General features: G+C 40.4%; 1 protein-coding gene across 1 annotated transcript in view; it reads left to right on the forward strand.

Annotated features, from left to right (window-relative positions):
• The first annotated feature begins 679 nt into the window (after positions 1–679).
• Positions 680–19003, forward strand: part of RNGTT (RNA guanylyltransferase and 5'-phosphatase) — a 238843-nt gene continuing 220519 nt past the window's right edge. Inside the window, exons 1-4 of the mRNA XM_049772216.1 lie at positions 680–956; positions 11808–11917; positions 17378–17481; positions 17565–17653. Coding sequence (XP_049628173.1) covers positions 893–956; positions 11808–11917; positions 17378–17481; positions 17565–17653 — 367 coding nt within the window. The 5' untranslated portion in view covers positions 680–892. The remainder of the gene's footprint in view (positions 957–11807; positions 11918–17377; positions 17482–17564; positions 17654–19003) is intronic.

Genomic DNA, 19003 nt, shown 5'->3' on the forward strand with positions numbered 1-19003 from the left:
GGTAGCGCGTTTGCCTTGCATGCAGAAGGACAGTGGTTCGAATCCCGGTATCCCATATGGTCCCCCGAGCCTGCCAGGAGCGATTTCTGAGCGTAGAGCCAGGAATAACCGCTGAGCGCTGTCGGGTGTGACTAAAAAACAAAACAAAACAAAACAAAACAAAAAAAACACCCCCCCCCCCCAAAAAAAAAGAATATCCTAAATTCCAAATCCAACCCAGACCAGGAAAGCAAGCCAAACTTGTTTTTTAAAAAAAGAGGTGACCAGACTTTTAAACTGTGAATGCAGACGCTCCTTCTCATTAGTAAAACAGCCTCTATGAAAGCCGCTAATCCAATCTACAAGTAGAAAGAGTTTGGCTTCCTTTCATTTCCTGAGCATCCTTAAGCCAGACCTAAAAGAAAAAAAAAAAATGACAAAGCTCAGCCGGCCAAGTTGAAGGACAATTGCGCTTGCGCAGAGCTGTTCTTTACCAAAAAAAAAAAAAAAAAAAAAAAAAAAAACCACAACAAACCCACCTACCTGTCCGGGTTCTCACGGGGCGATTCTTGGGCGGAAATCTCGCTTTCTCATTGGCCAGCGCCTTGACTCTTTCCCGCCCCCTTCTGCTGAACTTCCCTTCAACCTCTGACCTCGGGGCGGAAGTAGCTGTGCATTGTGGGCTTGCCAGGAGCGGCGGAGTTGAGCCTGAATGAAAGTGGCGCGCCTCTTTTGACGTTACCCGATTCCGAGCGGCGGGACTCGGACCCCGGCTGGGATTTTTTTTTTTTTTTGGAGTTTGGGGGCCTCCAGTGGCCCTGCCGACCGCGAGGCGGCGGCGGCGGCGGCGGCGCTGCTGCTGCGGGCATCGGTGGAGAAAGAGAGAGAAGCAGACTCTGCGTGGCGCCGGGACATGGCTCACAACAAAATCCCGCCGCGGTGGCTCAACTGTCCTCGCCGCGGCCAAACGGTGGCAGGTAACAGCTGAGACCGAGAGAGAGAGGAGGGGGCGCTTTGTGCGAGGCCCTCTGTGCGGACTTGGGGGTGGGTGGGCGAGGGGGCGCAGTTCTGTGTCTTTCGGGCCCCCCCTCCCCGTTGGTGTGTGTTTGTTTCAGGACCAAGACGTACCCCGGTCCCGTGCAGCTCGGTGGGCAAAGTGAACGGGGAGCCCGGCCTGGAGCGGGCGGGCGGGTGGTGGGACTTGTCATCGGTTAATTGAGCCGAGACACGTTTGGTGCGGAACCCCAGCCGCGCCGCCGGGCTTGCTCCGAGTGAAGTCGGTGAGAAACTTGGGGAAACTTTTCGGGTCAGTGTATGAGACGGTGGCTGACATCAGGGAAGAGCTGTTAAGGGGGGATTTGAGTCTAGGCTGAATGAATGAAGCTGCTTCTCAAGCCGGTGACTGGTTCCTGGGACTGAGCTATGGAACAGCAGGGACGGCGTTTGTCTTGCACGCTGCTGACCCCGCTCGATCTTTGTCACCCCATCTGGTTTTCCCAGCTAAGCACCGCCAATAAAACCCAGTGATGTAGCATAGATTTCTTTTTTCATCTTGAGTTTGACACGCAGTGGGCAAATGCTGCTTTCGAGACCTGTTTACATTTTCTGTGTGTGTGTGTGTGTGTGTGTGTGTGTGTGTGTGTATTTGGTGGTTGTTGGGGCTTCTGCTCCCCCTTTTTTAACCCCTCATAACATTGCCATTTTGAGATCCTATCCGTGTGCTTGAAGTGTCAGTTCATCCTCTTTACTGCTAAGTAGTATTCCATTTACATCATGATTTGTTTTCTTATTCATATGTCCATGGTCAGGTTGTTTGGAATCTTTTTTATTATTTATTTATTTATTTTGGGGGGCTCACCCGTTGGCGCTCAGGGGTTACTCTTGGCTCTGCTCTCAGAAATCGCTCCTGGCAGACTGGGGGAATCATATGGGATGCCAACCTCTGCTTCGTGCAAGGTAAACGCCCTACCACTGTGCTATCCCTCCGGCCCCTGGAACCTTTTATTTATCAGTATGAATTTGCTCTGAACTATTGATACACCTACACGTTTACATTTCTTTTGGGGTAGTGCTTCGGCCACATCCAGTGGTTCTTAGGGACTTTTTTTGGGGAGGCGGTACACCCGGGAGCGCTCAGGCATTATTACGCCTTGCTCTGTACTCAGTAATCGCTCCTGGCTCGGGGGACCATATGGGATGCCTGTGATCGAACTCGCTTATGTCCTGGGTCAGCTGCGTGCAAGGCAAGAGTCCTATGGCTGTGCTACCACTCTGGCCAGCTAAGGGACTTTTCACTGGAGGAGTGCTCAGGAATGACCCCTGGCTATGCTGTATAGGAGCAATAAGGAGGGTCAACAAGGCTGCAAGGTGAGTGGCTCACCTCCTATACTATCTCTCCAGACCCGTTTGTGTAAATTTCTAGGAGGAATAAGTTATATGATAGGTGTACGTTTTTTTGGGGAGGGGCATACCCTCCAAAAATACCGAACCCATGTCACCCTTGTGCAAGGCAAATGCCCTACCCACTGGTGGTGTTGCTCTGACCCCAAAGATTTTAAATTTCTACTAACTTCCATTTAACTTTTTTCTAAAAGGTATTCTCAACAACAAAAAGGAATTTGTAGTGAGCAATAAGTACGTCCTAATTATGAATGTACATAAGTACATTATTTAAATTTGTTTGAGTGGAATCTGGTGGTGCTGCGGATTGCTTCTTATTGTGCTCAAGTAACCATTGAGGCTCAGCAAGGGGGGGGGAGAGAGGGAGAGAGAGAGAATGAGAGAGGAGAGAAAGAGAGAGAGGAGAGAGATGAGAGAGAGGGGAGAGAGGGGAGAAAGGAGAGAGAAGAGAGAGGAAAGAGGAGAGAGAGGAGAGAGAAGAGAGAGAGGAGAGGGGAGAGAGAGAGAGAGAGAGAGAGAGAGAGAGAGAGAGAGAGAGAGAGAGAGAGAGAGAGAGAGAGAGTGTGTGTGCGCGTGCGTGTGCGCGTGCGTGCGTGCACGCGTGCCACAGTCATTGATAGTCAGGGTTACTCCTGGCTCTGTACTCATGGTGGTGCTTGGGGAACCAATCTAAGATGCCAAGAAAATGAACCTGAGTTGGCACCTGCAAGAAGAGGCTCTGAATCTAGTTACTGTACGTTTTGATTTTTTTCATCTTGTTTGTTGCCTTTCACATTTTATATATAATTCTCAAATCCATATTTGATAGATAAAAGTGGTAGTGAAATACTTTATAAGTAGGTCTTAGTGCAAGGAAGTGTTTTTCTTTAATGAGATATGAAATACTTTTCTATGTATTAATAACATTAACACACATTTTCCCCTTATAATGAAACAGTTGTATTTGATCCTGATCTATAGCAGGTTCTCCAATAACATTTCATGATAATGATGATAAAAAGCAGTTTTTACCCATGTTGAACACAAAGGCTGTTATTTGATGGGCCTATTTTTGTTAAGTTTTTTACTTTAACTTATAGCTTCCAAGAATGTATTGATAAGTTAAATGAAGACTTACCGTCCGCATACTTACTTTTTTATTTTCTTCTTTTTTTGGTTTGATTTAGTTTTTGGGTCACACCACATGTTGCTCAGGGCTTATTCCTGGAAGAAGTTGGGGGACCATGGAGTACTGAGGATTGAACCTGGCCTTGTTGCATAAGGCTAGTGCCCTACCACTATACTATCTCTACGTCCTCCATTTTATTGTATTTTAAGTGAGTGGTTAATCTCACCTATCAGCTTAATTGTGGTCCCTGAATAGAATCCCAGGCCTCCTAACATCCAAATTGGATCTATACTAGTAAGCAACACCTTTTTGATTTCTGATACTTATTAGAAGGTAAAGTGATTACAATCTAGAAATCACAGTATTTTCCCTAATTTCCCTAAAGTTCTATCTCTCATTGTGTCCTAGAAGTATTGACGTCATCACTTTTATTTTGGAAATGTAGGGTTATAAGTGTGTTCATAAAGTGAAACTTACTCTTCTTTTTTTTTTTTTTTTTTTTTTTGGGCCACACCCGTCTGATGCTCTGGGGTTACTCCTGGCTAAATGCTCAGAAATTGCCCCTGGCTTGGGGGGACCATATGGGACACCAGGGGATCAAACTGAGATCCTTCCTTGGCTAGTGCTTGCAAGGCAGACACCTTACCTCTAGCGCCACCTCACTTGCCCGAAACTTGCTCTTAATACCCTTATAAATTCAGTGAAAATATGTTATCATTGCCATTTTTAATTTGGGGGGCCATACCTGGCAGATTTCAAGGGTTACTCGTGGCTGTGCACCCAGTAATCACTTCTGGCAGCCTTGGACTATATGGGATGCTGGGGATTGAATTCTGGTTGGCTGCATGCAAGGCAAGCATTCTACCCCGCTGTGCTATTGCTCCAGGCACTCTCAATGTATAATATATGATTTCTTTCTTTGGGGAAATGGTATTTGGACAATACCAGATTGTGCTTAGTTCTCCACTTTCCTGGCTCTGTTCTCAGCAGTCACTCCTGATACTATGTGGGAATCCAACTGGAGTTGGCCATGTACAAGACTGGTGCTTAACCCCTGTATTGTTTCTTTGGCCCCATATTACATACATTTTTGTATACTTTTGCATATTTAGGGCACTCTGACTGCTTAAATTTTCCCATAATCCTAGCATTAGGATACCTCTTTGGTACTAGAAGTTTGTAGTTTCCCTGGATCAAAAAATGTGTGTGTGTGTGGGGTGGGGTGGGGTGGAGGGTAGTAGTGGTGGTGGTGGTGGAGGGTACTAGAGTTTGTAGTTTCCCTATATCAAAAAGGTGTGTGTGTGTGTGTGTGTGTGTGTGTGTGTGTGTGTGTGTGTGTGTGTGTGTGTGGTGGAGGGTACTAGAGTTTGTAGTTTCCCTGGATCAAAAAGATGTGTGTGGGTGTGTGGTGGTGGTGGTGGAGGGCAGACCTGGTAGTTTGCCTTGTTATTGGCTGACCTGGGTTCAGTTCTTGGCATCTCATAATGTTCCCTGAGCATGCCTGGAATGATTCCTGAGCACAGTGCCAGTAGTAACCCTGAGCACTACCAGGGGTTACAAACAAAAAAACAAAATAAAGATGGAGGTTGAAGGTAAAAATAAAGATGTCATTCGAAAAGCACAACTGGTCTTGCCCCTAAGTGGGGGTGGGTGGAGGATGATAGGGCAGGGAAGGTATGACAGCAGTGCTGTAGGGAAGTGGTCACTCGGAACGAGGACTAGATGCTGAAAGGAGGTAAAGTAATATGTACGATGCCCTGTAAATAATAGTATTTTTTATTTATTTATTTTTTTTGGTTTTTGGCCCACACCTGGCGTTGCTCAGGGGTTACTCCTGGCTGTCTGCTCAGAAATAGCTCCTGGCAGGCACGGGGGACCATATGGGACACCGGGATTCGAACCAACCACCTTTGGTCCTGGATCGGCTGCTTGCAAGGCAAACGCCACTGTACTATCTCTCCGGGCCCAAATAATAGTATTATTAATCACAGTGCCTAAAAGAAAATAAAAAAACAAGTGTCAGCCATAGAGGTAGGTTGGTGGGGAGGAAGAAAAACTGGGGACATTGGTGGAGGGAATGGGATCAATGTAAGATTAATAATGGTACATTGCAGCCAGAAACTCAGTCACAGATAATTTTGTGACTGTAATTTTTGATAATTTAATTAATAAAATATATTACTGGGGCTAAAGCATTAACACAGTGGAGGAGGGTCTACTTGCATTGGGCCTACCTGGGTTCGATGCCCGGCATCATGTGGTCTCCTGAGCACCACTGGATATGGTCCACAAACAAAAAACAAGCATTGAAAAATGTTACTAATTATATACAATTTTTCTGTTAAGTTATCTTTTTAGTGAGACATACCTCTCTTGTGCTCTTGTCTCTGTGCTCAGGAATCACTCTTGAGAGGCTCTAGAGACCACATGGAATGCCGGGGATTGTTCCTGTATGCAAAGCAAGATTCCTATCTGTTGTACTTTTTCTCCAGTCATTGAAGTTGACTTCTTGTTTTTATTTTCATTCATTCATTCATTCACTCATTCATTCATTTATGCCACATCTGGCCATGCTTAGGGATCACCCTTAGTGGGCTTGAGGGATCATAGAGATTGCTGGGGGTCTAATCTGGGTTGGTCCTGCTAAACTATTGCTTTGGCTCCTGAAGCCATCCCCTTAAATTATGAAAGAGGGGCTTCTAAAGATACTAAGATATCTTAAAAAGATACTAAAATACTAAGATATTTCTGGATGAATATTTTTTCTTTTTGGTGCCAAAGATTGAACTCAGGTATCTCCTATATGCAAAGCAAATGTTTTACCATAGAGCTGCCTCTGTGTTCCCAGCTAAGTTTTTTGTTTGTTTGTTTGGTTTTTTAATTTTCTTTTTAGCTAAGTTTTGTTATTTTTGAACAATTTCTGAAAGATGGCGTACAGGCCAATACTCACTACCTTTTTGGGAAGTGCTGGGATTGAACCCAGCGTCTCACACATGGCCTGCTGCTGAGCTACATCCCCACACCAGCTGAACACTTTGCAGGAAACAAATGAACTCTTCCTAGGAGGATTAGACCCAGATCAACTTTTATTTTTCTTTGTGTGTTGTTGGTTTTTTTTTTGCCCCATACCTAGGGATGTTTGAGGGCTTCTCCAGGCTGTGTGCTGGGGGTTGGTCCCAGAGGTCCCTGGTATTGAATCAGACTTCTTAAATGCCAAATCTTATACTCCAGTCTTTCAAGTGCTCTCCCCATGGAGTCCCAGCTTCTCATTTATTACAGGTTTAGTGTTGAGCCTAAGTTTCTTTATGCCTCTATGTATAAAGAATTTATTGGAGTAATATAAATGAAGACAGACTTTTGATAGTATAACTATCAAATTCATAACTATAGAATTAAGAATTTGAAGTTTTAGAATTTTTTTAGTAAATATTTGAGTGTCTATTTTGTGATAGTTTATGAGATTAGGGAGGGTCTCAAACTCAGTTTACCTGGGGGCTGCAGGAGGCAAAGTCGGGGTGATCCTTGAGTGCAAAGTCAGTAGTAAGCCTTGAACATTGTGGGGTGTGACCCAAACAACTAAAACAAAACAAAACAAAACAAAAAAAGATTCCTCTAGGGCAGGGCCACAAAATGTCGTATGGAGGGCCGTGGCCTGCGGGCTGCGAGTTTGAGACCCCTGGATTAGGGAGATTACTAAAATACCGTGCTATATTTTAAAGAGGACATAGTTTTTTGGGAGTAGTAAACCTTTAGTTTTGTTTCTTGGATGTTTCCTCCCCCTAGTGCTGGGGATCAAACCCAGGGTCTGCAGATCATCCATTTATAAATAAAGTTCTATTGTAACACATGCAATAATGCCCCGATTATAGAATATCAGAGAAATGTAATTTTTTTTTTTGAGATTGGGGAAGGAAAGATGTGTAGCAAGAAGGAAATCAGGAAAGGTGGTGAGGAGGTGGCTTAGAGAATTATCTTTAATAAATACAAATTTTCTATATAAACTGTAAATAAGTGTGTATATATTCCAATTTAATCTCAGAAGCTCTCTCTCTCTTTCTCTCTCTCTCTCTCTCTCTCTCTCTCTCTCTCTCTCTCTCTCTCTCTCACACGCGTGCGCGCTCAAATGCCTTATGTTAGGATAGGTTGATATAGAGAGATAAGGCAGAGATCCTAGAATGAAAAGGTATCTTTGTCGTAGACAGTGTGAGGGAGGATGAGCCTGATCTTACAGAACAGTGCAAGGAATTTTAATATTTGAATTTTTTATAAAGTACATTGCCAAATCTTTTTACTTTTTGAGGGGATGGTGGGAACTTTCCAAGTGATGCTCAGAAAGTAGGTCCTTCCTGGGATTCAGTCAATTAGGCTTCAAGCGTCCGAAGATATGGTGCTGATCTGGGCCTATGGGACCAGGATGACCTGGCTACCCTGACCGTGCTTGGGGAACTATATATAAAATGTGCTGGGGAGTCAAGTTGGGGCCTTCTTTCCTTTTCTCTCTTTCCTGTCCTTTGACTCAGTTTTAAAAAGGCATACTTTGACTGTTCTGTAGTGAATGAATTAATGGAGGTAAGAACAAGTGGTGGGGCCTGGAGAGCTAGTACAGTGGAGATGGTACTTGCCTTAACACAGCCAACCAGGGTTCCATCCCCAGCATTCCATATGGTCCTTGAGCCCACCGGGAGTGAAATTTCCTGAATGCAGAGCCAGGAATAACCCCTGAACTCTGCTGAGTGTGGGCCAAAGCAAACAAAACCAAAATTTCCCTAAAACATGAACAAACAAAAACTCACCAAGAATGATGGTAGGGAGATTAGAGAGGAACTGCTGTGGTAGTCCAAGTGAACATCAGTGCGTTGATTTAGTAGTAGAGTTGAAGAGCACTGAGCAGATTTGAAGATACTGAAGAAGAAAATGTTCAGAACTTGGTGTTGGATTTAGAATGAAAATAAATGCTGAGTTTTAAGGTTTTGGCTTATGCTGTGGGATGATTATATCATTAGGGCTTTTTTGTTTGATTATTTTTGGCCACACCTAGTGGTGCTTGGGGCTTACTCCTGGCCAAATTCTGGAGCTATATCAAACCTGGATTGGGTGCATGAAAGGCAAATAATTTAGCTGCTGTTGTTCTCTCTTTCTGGCTTCATTAGGGCTTTTGCAGAAGCTGAGTGGAAGAGATAGTTGTGGCTCCCTCCCTTCCGCCCTTTCAACACACACACACACACACACACACACACACACACACACACACACACACACACGCACGCACGCGCACGCGCACGCGCCCAACCTTCCCCCCAACTCCCATACGTGACAGTGCTCAGGAATTACTCCTGGTAGGCTCAGGAACAGTATGGATGCTGGGGATAAAACCTGGCTCAGTCATGTACAAGGCAAACGCCACCGCCACTGTACTCCTGCCCCGCCACCATCAATGCTTGTCTTGCAAGGCAAGCTTCCTACCCACTGTACTATTGCTCTAGTCACCATGGAAGAGATATTTTAAATAAGCTGGTTGTTCAGTAGAGATGAGTCTACAGTTGAAATATGGGTTGGATTTCTAATATGCTTGAATTGGAGATGTATATTTAAGAATCACCTACATAAAAATAGAATTTGAAAGCATGGGTAGTTGATTAGTCAAGATAGTATCGATAGTAGCTCTGACACACAAACTCTGCAACCTCTGAGGTGCCAATCAACGTATGCTTCTATTTTGCTCATACTTGAAATGGATTGGCTACCGGGCAGATTTTCTGGGTATTTCTTCTTTCAGTAGTGACTCAGGGCTTTCTCCATTTTTGTTGTTGTCCTCTTAAACATGTGCCCTCTAAAGCTGCCATGGGAAGGGAAGTACAGGAATAAGTGATTTCTGTGGGATTTTCTGGTCAGCTCTGGTAGTGATTTTGTTCTTAGCCATTACCTAAGTATACCAGAGAAACTAAGAAGTAGCCTTTTTGTGTGCACTGAAGAAAATAAACAGAATTTGTTGAACAGACAGTATTCTCCTCTCCTCCCAATTTTCCTTACAACACTCCTTTGTGGCTGTGGATAAAAATTTCCAAGTAGGGAGTATAGGAGTATAGGGAGTATAGGATAGAATTCACAGAACGTTGACATTTAGACTCTAGGTAGAGGAAAGGTGAAGGAGCAAGAAGTTAAGAAAAATGAGCCAGAAATATTAGGTGCGTGGTAGAAATGAGAGTCAGCTATCTTGAAAGCCCAAGATAGTTTTTTTGAGAAGGAAGAAGTTTTTCAAATAGGAAGTTGTCAGGTATATGAGTTGTTGCTGAGATACTAAGATATTAGAAAAGTTGGTGACAGCAAGAAAAGGAGAAAGGATTGGTTGAAGGTCCTGATCCATAAGAAAACAAATGGGAGTCCAGAGTGATAGCACAATAGTAGGGTGTTTGTCTTGCACATGGCCAACCCCGGACAGACCCCTGTTTTATTCCCAGCATCCCATATGGTTCCCGAGCCTGCCAGGAGCGATTTCTGAGTGCAGAGCCAGGAGTAACCCCTGAGTGCCGCCAGATGTGGCCCATCCCCCTATCCCCCCATCCCCAAAAAGAAAGTAAAATGGAAGGGAACACAGATCAGGAAAGCATTGACTCTGAGACTCTTCCCCAAAGATTTTGTTTTTGGTTATGGGTGGGTAGGGGTCAAACTTGTTTGTGTTGTCTAGGGGATAGATGCTTATTTGTGGGCCGAGGGATTACACCTACCCTATGCATTGAAGATTGTATTAAGCCTTGCGGACTAGTGTTAGGATTGAACTCATTATGCAAGACTGCTTGCCTACCATTTAGTCAAGTTGCCCAGATCCTTAATAGTTTTGGCCCATAATGGGAGGATGAACAAAGGATAAAAGAAAAGATGGTCTCCGGCATAGATTTAAAATTCACTCCAAAGTCAGGCACTGCAAAATCAGGTGGTGGAGAGGTTTTATTGAACTCAGTTACTTGCATTATTCTCCCTCTGTTATTACCTGGATTTGGATGAGTGTTATTTGTAAAATCATCCCACTTGTCTTATCTCCGACCCCAGGTGAATGAGTCTAAAGCAGATTGTGCATGAAATAATCCAGATCAGGCTGAGAATGAAACACTTATAGTCTGGTTGTCTTCTGCCTCCTCTCCATCTGGCTGCTTGCCAGAACTGCTGTTTTTATTGAGGACAGAGACCACCCTTGGGTGGGGCAGTAAGGACAGTGTAAGGAGTCCCACTCAGGTTTACAAGTAAGTCAGTTTCTGTTTCAGGTAAATTGAAGTTGTAAGCAAACATGCAAAGGAACCAGGAATGATCTTTGTTTTAGGTAAAATGAAGTGTAACCTGTTATTCACTTTACTAGAGGAATAAGAGTATAGTTCTTTTTTGTTAGAATAACACAAAAAATAACATTACCCAATGAGGTCAGTATATAAATTTGGCTTTTCTTATTATGGCCTCTGTCTTATATTATTTTTTACTCTATATAAGAAAATACATCACATAGTTGACATAGTTGAACTTATAATGCATTTGTTTCTAGATAAGTGAAAGCTAAGTTATTATTAAAAAGAATAGAAAGAAAAAATAAAAAGGAAGAAGGAAGAAAAGAATGAAATTTAAAAAAAAAGAAAAAAGAAGGAAGTACAGGCAAGAATCATATCCACTGTACTATTGCTCTGGCCCTAATCTGGAGCATTTTTGTTTTTGGATTACACCTAGTGTTGCTCAGGGTTACTCCTGGCTCTGCCTATAGGAATTACTCTTGAGTTCTTGGTGTGACCCTCTGGGAAACTGGAATCAAACTTGGGTCTGCTATTTGCAAGGCAAACACCTTACCCACTGTACTAAGACAACCTCTCTCACCACTCCTATTCAACATAGTGCTGGAAAGACTTGCCATCGTGATTAGGCAAGAAAAAGATATCAAGGGCATCTAGATAGGTAAGGAAGAAGTCATGCTCTCACATTTGCAGATGACATGATGATATATTTAGAAAACCCCCTAAAGATAAAGACTCTACCCAAAGCTTCTAGAAATCATAGATTCATATAGCAAAGTGGCAGGCTACAAAATTAACACACAAAAGTCAATGGCTTTCTTATACACTAATAATGATAGAGAAGAAATGGACATTTAAAAAAATCCCATTCACATCAGTGCCCCACAAACTCAAATATCTTGGGGGTCAACTTAACTAAAGAGGTGACGGACCTATACAAAGAAAACTACAAAAGTCTGCTTCAAGAAATAAGAGAGGACACAAGGAAATGAACCCTGGATCATTGTTTTTTTATTGACCATAGTGTTATCTATCTTAATGTCATTTAGGAAGATTCTTGCCTCTGAAGACAATGTTAGGACCAAGATATGACAGTCAAGTTGCTGAAGAAAATCGCTTCCATCCCAGTATGCTCTCAAATTATCTAAAGAGTCTGAAGGTAAGAAATGCAGCATTTTTGAAAATGGATATTGTTATTCTTAATATTAATTATTGCAGGAGCTGTACCTGGCAGTTTGCAAAAGGCCACAATAAGCAGTGCTGAGGGGTCATCATGCTGCACTTGGTAGTGCTCATAGTGCCCATGTGGAATGAGGGACCAAACTCTTACTTCCTCACCTCATCCTCTTTTCTTCCTCTTTCCTCCTTTATTCTTTCCTTCTTCCTTATTGTCTTCTTCTCCTCTTCCTTTTCCTTGTAAGTTTTCTTCCTCTATATCATTCAGGGTTACATCTGCTCAGGGGTTACTTCTGGCTCTGCACTCTGGAATTATTCCTGGTGGTGCTTGGGGTCTATTAGGGATGCCAGCAAAAGAAACTGGGTTGGCCCTCTGCAAGGCAAGTGAAGTATCTCTCTGGCCCCCAAAGTATGAATTATTTGTTTTGCTATTCTTTTTAGAGAGTATATGACTCAAAATGATCTGGAAGTTGTGAGAATTAACCATTACTTTTGCTTGGCTGGGTTTTGGTGTGCATTTCTGGTCAAGACAAGGCCAAATATTATTACAATTATTTTTAAACCTTTACGTCTCTGAATACAAGCCATTTGTTTTGAGTTGGTGCACAGCAGAAGTAATGGTTTTTAATTCAGTGCAGGAAGACAAGCTGACTAGTTATGGAATTAAATCTCCAAAAAAGATACACTGGGCCAGAGTGATAGTACAGCAGGTAGTGAACTTTCCTTGCCTTGCTGACCCACGCTTGATCGTTGTTATCTCATATGGCTCCCTGCTTCACGCCAGGAGTGATTCCTGAGCTAAGAGCCAGAAGAGCACTGCTAGACGTGGCCCCCAAATAAAACGAAACTTAAAAAAAAAACCCCAAAAGGTAAACAATATAGCTTTATGAAATTTTCTTTCTTATTGCATGTGAATGTGATTTATTATGACTCTGAACATGTCCAAGCTAGTTACCAACATTTCATTAAAATTGCTTTTAATTTAAACAACATGGTAACACGGTTGTTCATATTATAGTTATTTTTTTAACAGATAAAGTTGTTTATGATTGAATTACAGTCACCAATATCAACAGTTTCCCTTTCACCCTCCTTAATGGCCTCTTCCCTCACATCCACCCTTTCCTGCCTGCTTCTGGGGCAGGTATTTTACTCTTTCTTTCTCTGCTGTATTGACTACTGTTAATGAAGGGGCACCACCATGTCCATTACATAGTAGACCATTTTTTTAACTGCATTCTCAGCTCTTTGTGGTAAGCTTCCTACCATGGACTGGGGCCTCTTAATTCTCGTATCTAATGTCTCTGGATATCATTCCCACACTGTTCTCTATTTCCTTTATATCTCACAAATGAGTAATATTATTCTGTTTATCCCTTTCCCTCTGGCTCATTTCACTCAGCATACTACTATCTGTGTCCATCCATGTATAAGCAAATTTCATGACTTCATTTTTTCCTAACAGCTGCATAACATTCCATTGTGTAGATGTACCACAGTTTCTTTAGCCACTCCTCTGTTGTCAGGCACCTGGGTTGCTTCTAGGTTCCAGCTATTGTAAATAGTGCTGCATAGAAGTGCAGAGGGCATTTTTGTATTGTGTTTTTGTGTTCCTAGAGTGTATCCTTAGGAGTGGAATCGCTGGATCATAAGGAAGGTCAATTTCCAGTTCTTTAAGGAATATCCATATTGTTTTCCAGAAAGGCTGGACTAGACTAGACAGCTTCCCACCAGCAGTGAATGAGAGTCCTTTTCTTTCCACATCCATGCCAGCACTAGTTGTTGTTCTTTGTGATGTGTGCCATTTTCTGTTGTGAGACATACCTTATTGTTTTGATTTACATGTTCCTGATGATTAGTGATATGGAGCATTTTTTTCATGTGCCTTTTGGCTATCTGTATGTCTTCTTTGAGGAAAAAATATCTGTTCGTTTTTTTCCCCCATTTTTTGATAGGGTTAGACTTTTTTGTCTTGTTAAATTCAGGTAGTACCTTATATAAGTATTAGCCCTTTATCAAAATGGTATTGGGTGAATAGATTCTCCCATTAGGTAAGGTAGCTTTTGTATCCTAGTCAAAGCTTCTTTTGAAGTGCAGAAGCTTCTCAGTTTAATGTGCCCCCATTTGTTTATCTTGACTTTCACTTGCTTGGGCAGTGGTGTTCCCTGCTTGACACCTTTCATCTTATTGTCATGGAATGTTTTACCTGGTGTTTTCCTCTGTGTACTTTATAGTTTCAGGTCTGATATTAAGGCCTTTAATCCATTTTGATTTGACCTTTGTGCCTAGTCGTTTTTTTTTTTTTTTTTTTGGCCACACCCGGTAATGCTCAGGGGTTACTCCTGGCTATGTGCTCAGAAGTTGCTCCTGGCTTGGGGACCATAGGAGACGCCGGGGGATCGAACTGTGGTCCATCTTAGGCTAGCACTGGCAAGGCAGACAGACACCTTACCTTAGCGCCACTACGCCGACCCCTTTGTGCATAATCTTAAAGAGGGTTCTGAGTTCACTTTTTTTGCATGTTGACCAGTTTTTCCAATATCACATGTTGTAAAGGCCTTCTTTGCTCCACTTCATATTTCTTGCCTCTTTATCAAAAATTAATTTTTTATAAAATTATGAAATTTTTTTCATAATTTTTTAAAATGCCTTTGGGTCTATCTCTGGATATACATCTATTTCATTTATCTGAGGGTCATCTGTCTTTATTGCAGTACCAGGCTGTTTTAATGACTATTACTTTATAGTACAATTTAAAATCGGGGAAAGTGATGCTTTTCATCTTCTTTTCCCCAAGGATTGCTTCAGCCATTAGTGGGTGTTTATTGTTCCAAATGAATTTCAGGAGTGTTTGATCCATTTCTTTGAACAATATCATGTGTATCCTTATAGGGATTGCATTAAATCTGTATAATGTTTTGGGAACTATTGACATTTTAATGATGTTAATCTTCCCAATCCATGAGCAAGTACATGCTTTCATTTTCATGTCCTATTTTATTTCTTGAAGCAGTGTTTTGTAGTTTTCTTTGTATAGGTCTTTCACTTCTTTAGCTAAGTTGATTCTGAGGTACTTGATTTTCTGAGACACAGTTGTATATGTCAGGGGTGGCGAACAAGTTCAACACAAAGAGCCAAAATTTAAACTGTGAGAGTCAGAGAGCCACACCATGCAGTGACCTGCCAAAACAGACAAACACTCACACAAAAGCATATACTTTTAACAATAATATATTAAACACATATTGCATTTTGCCATTTTGAGTGATGGTAAAAATCCTGTTCGCCACCCCTGGTATACGGGATTCTTTTCTTAATGACTTTCTTCTTTTTTCATTATTTGTATATAAAAATGCCATGGACTGGGGCCAGAGAGATAGCACAGTGTTAAGGTATTTCCCTTGCAAGCAGCCAATCCAGGAGGGATGGTGGTTCGAATCCCAGCATCGCATATGGTCCCCTGTGCCTGTCAGGAGTGATTTCTGAGCACAGAGCTAGGAGTAACCCCTGAGCGCTGCCAGGTGGACCCAAAAACAAACAAACAAACAAAAAAAGCCATGGATTTTAGTGTGTTAATTTTTTAGCCTGCCACTTTACTATATAAATCTATTGTTTCTAGAAGTTTATTGGTAGAGTTTGTAGGATTTTCTAAATATATATATTTATGTCATCTGCAAACAGTGAGAGGTTGACTTCTTTTCCTATCTGAATGCAATTGATATCTTTTTCTTGCTTGATTGCTATAGCAAGTACTTCTAGTACTGTGTTCAGTACTATGTTGAACAGAATTGGCAAGAGGGACAACTTTGTCTGTGCCAAATCTTAGAGGAAAGGCTTTTAGTTTTTCCCCATTGAATATAATATTTTCCATGGGCTTGTAGTAAATAGCCTTGATTATATTGAGAAAAGTTCCTGCAATTCCCATCTTGTTTGAGAGTTTTTATCATGAATGGGTGTTGAATCTTGTTAAATGCTTGCTTTATATCTATTCATATGATCATATGATTTTTATTTGTCCTTTTGGTGGTATGTTCTGTGACTTGCATATGTTAAACCATTTTTGAATCTCTGGAATGAATTCTACTTGGTCATGGTGATGTATGACTTTCTTGATCCTATTTGCATATATATTCATCAACGTCTGTAGTTTCTTTTTGTGACATCTCTGTGCTTTTGGTTTTAAGGTGATGTTAATTTCACAGAAACTATTTGGTAGTGTTTTCAGTTTCTTCAATTTCCTGGAAGAACCTGAAAAGGATTGGCAGTACGTCCTCTTTAAAGATTTGAAAGAGTTCACTAGTGATCCATCTGGGCCTGGGCTTTTGTTTTTGGGAAACTTGACTATCATTTCAAGTTCTCCAATAGTGATGTCTATTCAGATATTCCAGATTATCTTGGTTCAATCTTTGGAGGTTATAAGAGTCCAAGAATTTATCCATTTCTTCTAGATTCTCTTGTTTAGTGAAATAAAGTTTCTTAAAGTAATCTCTGATTATACTTTGAATTTTTGCAGTATCTGTAATAACCTCCCCTTTTTATTTCTAATTTGCTAGTAGTTTATCAATCTTTTTTTTTTTTCAAAACTCAATTCTTTCTTTCATTGTTCTTTTGGATTTTTTATTTTGTTTTCAGTTCATTAATTTCTGCTCTGAGTTTTCTTATTTCCTTACACCTGACTATTTTTGGTTCTTTTTCTGGTCATTCTTCAACTTTTTTAAGCTGTCATTTTAAATTATTTATGGAGGCCCCTTCCCTCCTTCTGTGTGTTTGTGAAGATATAAATTTGCCTTTTAGTACCACTTTTGCCATGTCCCACAAATTTTGATTATTTGTCTTTTCAATTCTCATTTGTTTCGAGGAATCTTTTGATTTCTTCTTTGATTTCTTCTCTGATTCACTGGCTATTCAGTAATGAGCTGCTGAATTTCCAAGTGTTAATGTTTTTTTCTATGTCTGTTTTAAATTCACTTCTAATTTCAGCACATGATGATTTGAGAGGGTAGTTGATATTGGTAAATTTTCTTTACTGAGGAATTAGTAAGGAAATTTATATCGTTCATACTTTTTGCATTTTAAGTCACAAACTTGAGAATTTCCTTTCCTTACATGATGTAGTGATGACTGATTTGATGGTGCTAGAACTATTGATGCTATTTTTTCTATTGATGCTATTCTTACTGTAGTTTATTACTTGATAATATTGAGGTTGTGAGAGAGATACAGAAAACGATTTTTTCCCTTTTTAAGGTAGATTTCTGTGATGTTTATAGCCTACATTCTTGTTCTTTCATTAGTTTACAAGTTAATTTATTTTGTGTTAGGGCTTTTGGTTCAGATGTGGCAAGAGTAAAAATTAAAATCTTCTTTAGTTGGATAAATTTGATATTTAATTAGCTTTTTGGGGACAAATTTAGTTACTACTTAATTACCCCCTTTTTTTAAGGTTAAAATGGGCTTGTTGGTGGATCTGACAAATACTTCAAGATTCTATGACAGAAATGATATAGAAAAAGAAGGAATCAAATATATTAAACTTCAGTGTAAAGGGTAAGTTGTGTACTTAGACTCTTTATGGTCAAAGTCTTTTTGGAATTTGTAATATCTTTTAAAAAATGTTTCCATATTACTAGACATGGTGAATGCCCTACTGTTGAGAATACGGAGACATTTATTCGTCTGTGTGAGAGATTTAATGAAAGGAATCCACCTGAACTTATAGGTATGTTTTACTTCTCTTTTTATTGTTCAACATTTTATATTGTAATTGAGTTTCCATGTTTTTTTTTGCAAGTAGACTAATAAATAATATTTTCTTAGAACAAAATGAAACAAAACAAAAATAACGCAAAACATTATGTACTGGGGGCCGAAGAGATAGCATGGAGGTAAGGCATTTGCCTTGCATGCAGAAGGTCGGGGGTTCGTATTCTGGCATCCCTTGAGCCTACCAGGAGCGATTTCTGAGCATTGAGCCAAGAGTAATCCCTGAGTGCTGCTGTGTATGACCCAAAAACCAAAAACCAAAACCAAAGCAAATAATCATTGTACTAGAGAATGGGCTAACTTTTAATTGTAGATGTAAATTGTAAAATGCTCTGGCCCCTTACTGACTTATATTTTATAATCTTAAATTTTATACCATTGTCAATTAAAACTTTTTTGTTTAGTATTATGTTTGAGGGGATCATTGATAGTGTGGTAGTTGCTCATTGTTTGCTACAGTGTAGTATTTCACCATAAAAAATTACAGTTAAGGGGCTGGAGAAATTATACAATGGGGTACTTACTTTGCATGTGACTGACCTGGGTTTGATCCTCTGCATACCATATGGTTCCCTGAGCCTGTCAGGAATGATTTTTTTTTTTTTTGCTCAAAGAAAAATTATTTAAGCAATATGTTTACAATTAATTATGGAGAAATGGATTGATTCCTGAAAAAATAAAAAACTTGTGCATTTATATACAAAAATAATCACAACATTATATTTAATAGTACCAAATTATAAGCAGTATGTGTCTGATGATTGAAGAATTAATAAGTGCAGTGAGGTATATAACGTGCAAAAATTAAATATGACTTCAAAATAAATTATTTTTGAAGACTATGTAGTCCCCTAGCATGTTCCCCACAATTATGTTATTGGAAAAATATGCTGATATGTTTGTAAGGGAATAATGCATGTGACGAAAAGGGAAGAAATAAATAAGTATTTAACCATAACTTAGGAATAGTTCTTTCTAGTTGATTAAATGGATTATTATTAGTTATTTCTAGTTGATTAAATTATTTTTTCTTATTACAAATTTCTTATAAAACACGTGGAAAATTTGTTTTTCAAAAATTAGTGCTGTGATAAGGATGGAATAGGTCATACTAATTACAACAGAAAATCTTGGATGATAACACAATAATCAAGAATAAGAAGAGAGAAGGAGAAGGAAAACTTTTCTAGGAAACTTGCAACATAGAAAATGACATGACAGAGTCCTTGGGGCTTCTTTCTTACCATCCACCTTCTATATGTCCCTGGAGACTCCAAACAAGAAGGATCAACAGACACAAATCAAA

Source organism: Suncus etruscus, chromosome 4, assembly GCF_024139225.1.
Source record: "Suncus etruscus isolate mSunEtr1 chromosome 4, mSunEtr1.pri.cur, whole genome shotgun sequence".
Classification (NCBI taxonomy): Eukaryota; Metazoa; Chordata; class Mammalia; order Eulipotyphla; family Soricidae; genus Suncus; species Suncus etruscus.